Below are 10,651 nucleotides of genomic sequence, written 5' to 3'. Positions count from 1 at the left end.
ATAACACCCAACTCGGTGGTCAGGGGGAGAATGACAGTATAGACACTCTGAGCTGATTAACCCAAATTCCTTCATCTGAAGAAGTCACAACTGAAAACTATCACAGTACTACGAGTCCTTCAAACACAGACACACAATCCGTGGAGCACAGTACCACTGAAGAAAGTCCATCCAACGTGATGCCTGAGGTAAGAAATACTGAGAACCCTGAATGTTCTACGTCTTATAACTATGAGACAACAAGGGAACACATAGAACCGACAACTACAGAACATGTTGATCCAGTTGTTGAACAGGTTGAACCAGTTGCAGCAGAGACTACCGGAAGATACTCTCTTCCACCTAGAGCCAATAGAGGGGTTCTTCCAAAACGGTATTCCCCAGAGAGGGAGACCAGAAATTCAAGATATCCTGTAGCTAATATGGTCAACGGGAACTTATCTAACAGTGCGAAAGCATTTGTTACTTCTCTATACACTTAACAAATACCTAATTCCGTAAAGGAAGCTCAAGGTAAGAAGAACTGGGAAGAAGCAATGGAAGTGGAGTCTTATGAAAAACAACACATGGGAAAAGTGCATTCTTCCTAAAGGAAAGAAAACAGTTGGATGCCGGTGGGTGTATTCGATTAAATATAAACCAGATGGCTCTATTGGAAGATACAAAGCCCGGCTTGTAGCCAAAGGGTATACTCAGACGTATGGGATCGATTACTCTGAGACATTTTCTCCGGTTGCAAAAATGGATACCATAAGAGTTCTCTTTTCCGTGGCAGCTAATAAGGATTGGCCCCTTCATCAATTTGATGTTACAAATGCATTTCTTCATGGAGACCTAACTGAAGAAGTTTACATGGAAGCACCTCCAGGTTTTTCAGGGGGTTTCAAAGATGGGGAAGTTTGTAGGTTGAAGAAATCTCTATACGGGCTAAAACAGTTTCCTCGAGTATGGTTTGGAAAGTTCACCTTGGCCATGAAAGAATACGGGTATCACCAAAGTAACGCTGATCATACCTTGTTCCTCAAAAGGAGGAACGGCCTCGTAACTTACTTGATCATATATGTGGACGACATGATTGTCACTGGAGATGATGTAGAAGAAATAGCACAGCTGAAGAGAAATTTGTTTTCAAAATTTGAAAGGAAAGACCTTGGGAATCTCAAGTATTTCCTTGGAAGAAGTTCTCAGGTCTAAACGGGGGATTTTCATCTGCCAAAAGAAGTATGTTCTTGATCTATTGGCGTAAACTGGGTTGATTGATTGTAAACCAGCAGATACGCCAATGGTGGTGAACCACAATCTTCACATTTGAACTCGATGGAAAATTCGCAGACAAAGAAAGATATCAACGACTCGTGGACAAGTTAATTTATCTCTCCCATACTCGTCCTGATATAGCTTATGCTGTTGGAGTGGTAAGTCAGTTTATGCACCAACCGCAAGTTGCCCACATGGAAGCTGCTCAGAGAATTCTAAGGTATCTAAAGGGTACCGCAGGCCATGGAGTGTTGTTCAAAGCAAGTGGACATTTAAATGTTGAGCTCTACACGGACGCCGACTGGGCAGGAGATAAGGGAAACCGAAGGTCAACGTCAGGGTACTTCTCCTTGGTTGGTGGAAACCTTGTCACCTAGAGAAGTAAGAAACAGAAGGTGGTCGCTCTGTCGAGTGCAGAAGCTGAGTTCAGAGGCATAGCTTGAGGAATAAGTGAAGTTCTTTGGATCAGGAAGCTCCTAGAAGACATTGGTTTCTCCCAAAGGGCGATACCCAGTAAAATTATGTGCGACAATATAGCTGCAATACAAATATCAGAACATCCAGTTCAGCATAATCGAACCAAACATGTGGAGGTGGATCGACATTTCATCAAGGAAAAACTGGAGGAAAGAATCATAGAGCTCCCATATATATCAACGAAAGAACAACTCGCAGATATTCTCACAAAAGCAGTCAACGGAAACACTTTTAGTAGCTGTCTAAGCAAGTTAAGTATTGGTGACCCCACTACTCAACTTGAGGGGGAGTGTCGGAAAGAAGAAAAAGATAGTATAGGGGCTAGAGTGTAATATGGTGTTCTATATATACACCATCTCTATGTAATCCGTTTTTTACACACAATTAATCAATACAATTCAAACCCTAAATCAATTCATTCTCTATACCAAACAACAAGTTTAGACACATCAATCAGCTTCAACCATTTATATAGACTTCTAATTGATAATAAGTGAAATGTCTACAAGTCTTAACACCTTTCCTATGGATATTATTATTACAACAAATTCTCCACATAATTGACCTTTGTTTGCTGGTTCTTTTGATAACGATATTTAACAAATAGTTGAACCTTTTTTTGTTAACTAGTATTACGCACCCCCGCATTCCGGCAGAGGCGAACACTAATGCCACACTACTGCCAGCAACCACCGACACTGAAGTTACGGCGTGTTAATGCGAAGAAATTAAACCGAAACGTAAAATATAGAATAAAATAACTTAGTTGATCTAGGACTTGTGTGTTACGATAAACCCGTGTCTATTTTTTCAGTTTGACAGGTTCATCGTAATCTATATATAATATATATCATTACCACTATACATATCATAATGCATACATTACAACAACCATTGCATCAATATGTTGCAAATTATATTTATATAAGATTTTGGCTAAATTAGTTAGACTATTATAAATAATAATAATTTACAAATAAAACAACACAACATTAAATGGATCAAACCGATTGAATTTGGTAAGATAATGAAACCATTATTTGATTATGGTACAACCACTTAAGCACAATTTATAACCATACATGCATACAAAATATATTGAATTTGGTAAGATAATGAAACCATTATTTGATTATGGTACAACCACTTAAGCACAATTTACAACCATACATGCATACAAAATGTATTGAATTTGGTAAGATAATTTGGTAAGATAATGAAACCATTATTTGATTAATGTACAACTTAAGCTCAATTTACAACCATAGATTGTATAAAATGTTAAAAAATAATAGTATATAAATAAGGTACAACAACTTAAGCTCAATTTACAACTACAAATGCATACAAGTGTTACAAAATAATAGTATATAAATTGGTGGATTTAATGGCCATCTACACCGGTTTATATATTTTTTTGCTTTTTCTTATTATCAAATTTGTTCTCAAATTTAGGACAAATCATGGCGTGTTCGTTATATGGTTGCAAATCAGTTGTATGAGCTATGTGAAGTTGTGAGTCCCGAACCTACTAAGTATGTTTCCCCTTAATGTCTTGATGTTCTTATTTTTGAAAATCAGATACTAAATATGATCATTTAGTAATCTTCTTATTTGCATTATTTTGTAGTTTTTTTTTACTAATTTGGTCATGTTTACATCAACAAAATATGATGGATTTGGTTCCGGCATACATGAGGTTACGTTGCTTGGTGATAATGAAGCCGTACGTATTACAGCCGCTGGTAAAGTCACCAAATTCTCTTGCTTTCTTAGTCCGAAACTTGCTGTTCAAAATATTCTTCCATGGGTCAAGGGAGTGTGTTTTATAATTTTTTTATATTTTTCATTTAGTTTTCTTACCTTTTCTTATTAGAATCACTATCTGTTCGCTTGATGCAGTTGCAACATGTGTCAAACTTGAGACCACAAAAATTAATGAAGATCTGACTTCTTTATCATCTTTGGAAATGCACGATGATGAGAAGGAAATGGTTCAAAAAAAGTTAAACGATCAAACGGTGGCCACCGCTTCTTGTGGTGATGTTGATTTAGCACCAAAGTCTGGAGACACTTCTTTGACCCCTATCCTTTTTAACCAACTTTTATAATTAATGTAACTGGACATATATTGTGATCGATGACCAGAGATGTGTTTTCCAGGATTCATGAAGAAACATTCTAAAGGTATTAGGAATACATGATTATTATTTATGGTGTTAGATTGGTAATTGCAGTTGGATTCATGCCTTAGGTGAAGACAAACAGGGTTAAATACCCAAGGGGCTGGGATCTTGTGGAGCCAACTCTTAATGAATTGTAGAAAAAAATGAGAGAAGGCTTGGTTTATTTATTCATAAATAACTTTTTTTTAATTAATGTCTTGTTTTCTTAAAGCTATTGATTTGATTTGCAAAAGTTTGAAGATTGGTGTAGCATGAAAATAGTTAAAAGAGCATCGGATTTTGATTAACACCTTGCAATATTAGAGGTGCTCATGGTCTGGTTCAAACCGGATCTAACGGTTTGGTTTAAAACAAGTCCTACATAAGAGACCGAATCAAACCAAACAAGACTTGTTTAAACAAGTCAATTAATTGTGTATTGTTGGTATCGTGTATGTTTGCTCGGGCATTTTGGTGGTAGGTGTTCGTGTGGACCAAAGTTCCCATTAGGGCGACCTTCCAACCTTTCTATCAGATGATCTTGCACTGCTTCAGTTTAGGCCTTTAGGCCTGCATAAGAAAAAGGAACAACTATTGTATGCCATTTACTTTATAACTACTTGGACTTTATGGCTGCATCGCAACAAAAAACTTTTCAATGGGAAGAGTTAGGTGGAAGAAATCAAGGTTGTGACCTTCTGGCGTGTAACAAGGAGGCTCAAGTCTTGACAATTGGAGGAGGTTCAAGAATTTAGTCTTGGTTAGTTTTTTGGCGTGCTGTATTTCATTCTGTACTGTTGTGGGAGTATTAGGGCTGTTTAGCTGCTTGCTAAAGTCCCAGTTTGTATTATGTTCTATTTTATCACAGAGGAGATCTCTCATCTTACTCTAAATCTAATGTTAAATTGTAGCTGGATCAGGACTTGATCCCCCAAGATAGTTTGATGAACCGAGAACCGAGTCCACCAGCACAGTACACAACATTGCCTTATATATATATATATATATATATATATATTTTTGTAGTGTATCCGTGTTTTTATACGGGTTTTACGTCTAGTAGTTTGTAATAGATCAAACTGTGAACCGAGAACTCTAACCGAATAAGTCTGACTACAATCTAGCTATATAAGCTTGTGAAAGAAAGACTAGTTCGTCAACGAATAACTCATATGAGATCAATAATAGTACATTGCATCACATATCTACTAATTTGAAAAAAAAAATTACTGAATCTCAATTGTTGCAAAAGCAAAAGAGTAAGTGTGATGGAATTTAACGCATCTACGACAACGTTTAAGCTATTATCTTACACACAGTGGAAGCATATGTCAACGTAAGTTTACTAAACAACTAATGACTTGATGTTTTGCGTCACTGGCTAAAGCTATCATTCAAACTCAACATTTTTGAAGGTGTTTCGGTATATGTTGTAAACGATAGGTTCTTTTCATATACCATGGGTCCGGAATTAGTTTGAACGGTAGAGGGAATGTGTGACATTCGTATAGCTTCTAGCTCTATAGCTACTTCTTTCATTGTTGGTCTATACCTTCCACTCAAATTTAAGCATCGCATTGCCAGGCTAGCTAAAACCATAAGCTCATCCGTGCTACCCTCCTTAATCACCGTTGCATCAAATATGGACATTGCACGTCCTTCCTCCATAGCCAACCTAAAGTGTGTAGCCAAACTTTTATGTTCACTACATCTAGTTTGGGAAATTGCCCTTTCTCCGGTTAAGAGTTCAACTAAAACAACTCCAAAACTATATACATCACTTTTTTCAGTGAATTGACTAGATTGGAAATACTCAGGATCAAGGTAGCCAAACGTACCTTTGACTAAGGTAGTCAAATGGGTTTGCTCTACTGAAACAAACTTAGAAGTTCCAAAGTCTGAAACTTTTGCCCTGTATTTCTCATCCAAAAGTATATTAGATGTTTTAATGTCTCTATGGTATACTGGAATAGAAGTAGCTGAATGCAAGTAAGCAAGTGCTCCTGCAACCTCTGTAGCTATCTGTAATCTCATGTTCAAAGAAATTGGGTATCCGTCTATTCCCTTGTGAAGTCGATCGTACAAGGTGCCATTTGGAATGAATTCAGAAACAAGCAAAGGGACGTCAGTCTCTAAGCAACATCCCAATAGTTTGACCACGTTTCTATGATTGACTTGGGATAGAATAACCACCTCATTAATGAATTGTTCTAATTGACTCTCATCAATAACCTTTGATTTCTTGATTGCCACAATCCTACCATCCACCAACATCCCTTTATACACTGTACCTTGTCCTCCACGACCCAGAATTCTATTCTCATTGAAGTTGTCTGTCGCCTTCTCTAGCTCATGTGATGTGAAAAGTATGGTTTTACCAACTAAAGACGGGTCAGCTTCTTCTTGTTGCTTTAAAAGTATACCGCCATTTCGTTTAAAGAATCTCTTTCTTTGTCTCCTTTCTTTTGTTTTCTTGAACCACTTGTACAATGCATAGCTGGCTGCCAGAAGAAAAAGTACACCCACACTTATGCTAACACCTGAATCAAGTACAATACAATATGGCAAGTTAGTAACTAATTTAACCTATGAAAATAAGTAAATTGTTCATGCTCTGCTGCCTTCTTTGTTCTCTGCTTTGTTTATGAACATAGAAGTTGTCCTTCAATGCTACAACGTCGCCTATTTCATATTTTGGACGCACATACAATATATACAATATATTATGCTTGTGATGCAAAACATTCTAGACAAATTAACAAAGATTTTGAACCAGCTAAAGAACTTAAGATAAGTGCGCATATACTAATCATCACGAGCAAAGAGATCGAATTTAAATTACCTATAATAACACCCATGGATGATTTGCTGCCAAAACTTGATGGAGACAGGTTTGGTCCACAACTGAAATTTATTACTTTAACGCTTGAGCCATCGCCACCATATATTATATCATAGTTACAGGAGGCACCAGGGCAGCTTGCACAGTCTTCAATTACTAGACACACATCATACATAGAAGTAAATAAAAGCCAGCGAAACAAGTTGATAAAAACATAATTAAATAGATGCTACAATACCTTCACATCCATCAAATAAGTAAGGATTTCCCTTGTAGCCTTTATGACGGAAACATTTCTGCGTCTCCACAAAAGTACCATTACCCGTATCCAGTTCCACATTCATATGATCCGCCGCTCCTCGACAGCAATTTAGTCTGGTGCTATGTGGAAGCGTCCACATAAGGGCCATTGGAATCAAAGCATCATTAGCTGCAACAGATTGGATAGAAAAACTTCCTTTTTGATATGAATCGATTTCCACAAAGAAGGCATACCCACAACCTCCATCTCTGCCCAGACCCGTGAGATTTATGGTGTAGGACTTAATAAAATGAGGAATTGTCGTTTGGCAACAACTAATGCCAAAACAGTCATTGTTTCTTTCACTAACAGTGTCATTCAGACAAGAAGTTGAACACCCGGTGAGCACACTCCGGTTTTCCATCATAACCGCATTACCACATCCATTAAAAAGAAATCTATTGTAATAACTGCAGAACAGGAAGGGGCTCCCATGAAGATCGATGCTCATGATCTGACTCATATTCTGAACTGAGTTTTGGCAATTTGAGATTCTTGGCGTATTAAGAATGACTGTTTGATTATTTAAGTCCACCCTCAAGACTTCGAGGTGGTTGAGTGCAGATAGATATGGCGTCGAGGATTTGCACTCAACGACGTACCATTCATTGACAGAACAATCCGCACCAATTCCAAAAGGGTATGGAATCGTCACATTGTTCCCACACGTATCGTTGCACCCTGTCTTGGCGTATTTTGAAGCTGCAATTGATGTTATTGAAAGGAAAATGAGTAAATACAGGTTAGGATGAAATATTGTGGTTAGCAATGGTTAGTGGGAATTGCTTAATGATATATAAAAATGTTAATGATACTTTTTCTTTACATGGTCCAACTTCTAGTGCTTGCCATCAATATGAATGTGTTGATTATAGAAAAACTATTAATAATAAGATTTAGAATACTGTTTATTAAATATAAAACTTGCTTTATATCAATATTTTATTTTGCCTTGGATCCTTTTTTAAAGATTCTAACACGTATTCATTTATGGGGAGACTATTTGCACACTTGGTGTGTAGATAGTCAGCCCAAAAAGGGTTTTTTGTTCTATATGCACACCCTGCAGTTTCGAGCCCAAAGCGTGGCATTTTGGTCCGGTCAACCAGACAAATACTGACGGGTGTCTAACGGGTTTGTTGACCGGATGAAAACGCCGAGCTTTGGCCGCGTTTTGATCCTGTCAACCAGACACCCGGTCAGTCTTTTGTCTGGTTGACAAGACCAAAACGCGGCCAAAGCTCGGCGTTTTGATCCAGTCAACAGACCCGTCAGACACCCGTCAGTCTTTTGTCTGGTTAACGGGACCAAAACGCCGCGCTTTGGCCACAGCTCGACACTGCAGGGTGTGCATATAGGACAAAAAAGCCCTTTTTGGTGTGCATATAGGCATTTGAATATGCCAATAGGTACACCCTTCATTTATTTGTAACAAAATTTGAAGTCACTACATAATAATATAATAACAATCAGATTTGTTTGATAAAAGATGTAGTAAGTATACACTGTGAGCCTAAAAACATACTCAGAGATAAATGATAATCTAATTTTTTTACATCTGCTTGCCAATAAAAGAAGGAGAAGTGGATTTTATCACCCAGATTAATAAAATTGGCCGCTGCCATAACCAACTTTCACTTTGCATCTCACCAACCCCAACTTAACACTTTGGTGTACGTACCTATCAACCCCATTAACTAAACACTAACTCTGTTTGTTATTTAATCCTGTGTGTCAATTATTATCACAGATGGCATGATCCACGAGTATTTCTTCCAACCTTTACTGATATGACTAATAGTAGTCATCGAAAACTGATCCAGCATAGCCACACTTCCACCATACAAATTCAACGGTAAAAAAAACAGCAACAGAAATAACCGCATGCGAAACTACAAGTACAAAACTACCTCCTTCAATTCGAAGAAATTGAGCAGCATCTGCGCCGCAGTGACGGGCGATCTCGCAGCCGGTGGCGTGCCAGACGGCAAGAAGCTTTAAAACGATGGCGGCGGGGCCTGACATGCGGCGGTGGTCGCTGCGGAGGTTGACTAAGAGGAAGATGAGGAGGCAGGTGATGGTGCCGATGGCAGAGATGTTGAGGTGGTACTGGATGTTGCCGTACCATGTTTGTTCGGTGATTTCGTCGCAGGAGGGCGGAGGGGAGAAGGTGTGATCGGTGGTGGTGAAGGGTGATTGAGGTGAAAGGTTGTTCATGGTGTGACTGGGGGTCATGAAGCTGGTAGATGGTGGTGTTATAGAATAGAGAGAGAGGGAGAGAGAGTGGGGTTATAAAATCAAAAATAAGTCATGTCAGCAGGTCACGTTGTTGGCTACGTAGAATTAGAATGACACGTAGGATTAAAAACAAACATTACTGTTTATATAGTTAATGTTAGGTGAGAGGTACATCAAAGTCTTAGACTGCGGGGAGTGGTAGTGTTGGTTGGACTGGGGAAGCCAGCCAACACTGGCTAAGTTACTTCGTGTCAGCATTGGTGTTGGCGTTGTCCAGCCACCGTCGCTATATAGCCTGACGTGAACGGGGTGAGCTGGCTAGCCAAGATTAGACCTTCATTTTGACCGTTAGCTATAGTTGCTAGCCATAGCAGTTTGGAATGAAGGTTTAATGGTAAAAATTATTCTTTTTTCAAAAAAACCTTACACAATTTTACCTATAAATACACCCCTCCCACCCCCCCACCCCCCCCCCCCCTGACGTGAACGGGGTGAGCTGGCTAGCCAAGATTAGACCTTCATTTTGACCGTTAGCTATAGTTGCTAGCCATAGCAGTTTGGAATGAAGGTTTAATGGTAAAAATTATTCTTTTTTCAAAAAAACCTTACACAATTTTACCTATAAATACACCCCTCCCACCCCCCCCCACCCCCCCCCTTTTAATTTTTTACAAAATTCTTCAACCCACTCTCACACAAAACTCTTATTTTTTCCAACCAAACAACATTTTGTAATTTTTTAGGAACTTTGTAATTATTTTAGAAATTATTAACTACTTTTTTTTTCATTTTTTAGGGTTTAATAAGTAGTCCTTTATATTTTTTAGGATTTATTAAGTAGTGTTTTTTTTTTTGTTTATGATGTTATGCAATTTTTTAAAATAATATAAGTTTGATTTTATTTTATAAATCTTAACTATTTAAAAAAAAAATAAAGTCAGCCAATATGGCTGCCCAACGCCGCTAACCCATGTCGCTTCCACATCCCATTATTTTTGTGGTGGTTCAGTGGATCCCACTATCGCCAAGTGTGGAGCAAAGCCACTAACCCAAGCCCCACATAAGTTGGAGGTGATGAGAGGCAAAGTAAAAGTTAGGAATGACATCGGTTAATTTTGATTAGTTTAACGTGATAAAATTCAATTCCCCATAACAAAAACAGGACACATGATCATAAAAGCAATAATAGAAAGATCAAAATTAGAAAAAGGCTTGGTGGATGTCATTATAGAGGCGTCTTTTATCTTTCATTTGGGTGACAAATCGCTCAAAGTTTTGTAATATAGATTACACAGGTGGCGGTATTTTTATTGGGAGAAATCATATAGGTTTCATGGCCTGCTTCCGTCATGGCTTCTTGAAGGAACTATT

General features: G+C 38.1%; 1 protein-coding gene across 1 annotated transcript; it reads right to left on the bottom strand.

Moving 5' to 3' along the window:
- Positions 1 to 5,142: 5,142 nt before the first annotated feature.
- Positions 5,143 to 9,317, bottom strand: LOC110908601 (wall-associated receptor kinase-like 1). The gene is made up of 4 exons (XM_022153542.2): positions 8,953 to 9,317; positions 6,980 to 7,744; positions 6,742 to 6,897; positions 5,143 to 6,439 (listed from the first exon to the last, which is right to left on the bottom strand). Exons 1-4 carry the CDS (start codon positions 9,275 to 9,277, stop codon positions 5,274 to 5,276), a joined length of 2,412 nt encoding a protein of 803 aa, XP_022009234.1. The 5' UTR covers positions 9,278 to 9,317; the 3' UTR covers positions 5,143 to 5,273.
- Positions 9,318 to 10,651: the final 1,334 nt, after the last annotated feature.

This window comes from Helianthus annuus, chromosome 14 (assembly GCF_002127325.2).
Source record: "Helianthus annuus cultivar XRQ/B chromosome 14, HanXRQr2.0-SUNRISE, whole genome shotgun sequence".
NCBI classification, from domain to species: Eukaryota; Viridiplantae; Streptophyta; class Magnoliopsida; order Asterales; family Asteraceae; genus Helianthus; species Helianthus annuus.
The sequence above is the reverse complement of the archived record's forward strand: the minus strand, read 5'-3'. Positions and strand labels throughout refer to the sequence as shown.

Excerpts from the sequence above, each read along its gene's own strand:
- LOC110908601 (XM_022153542.2), bottom strand. The coding sequence starts at position 9,277 with ATGACCCCCAGTCACACCATGAACAACCTTTCACCTCAATCACCCTTC. Across the intron at positions 7,745-8,952 it reads ATTTCTTCGAATTGAAGGAG|CTTCAAAATACGCCAAGACA; the intron begins GTAGTTTTGTAC and ends CATCAATTGCAG. Across the intron at positions 6,898-6,979 it reads CTTATTTGATGGATGTGAAG|TAATTGAAGACTGTGCAAGC; the intron begins GTATTGTAGCAT and ends ATGTGTGTCTAG.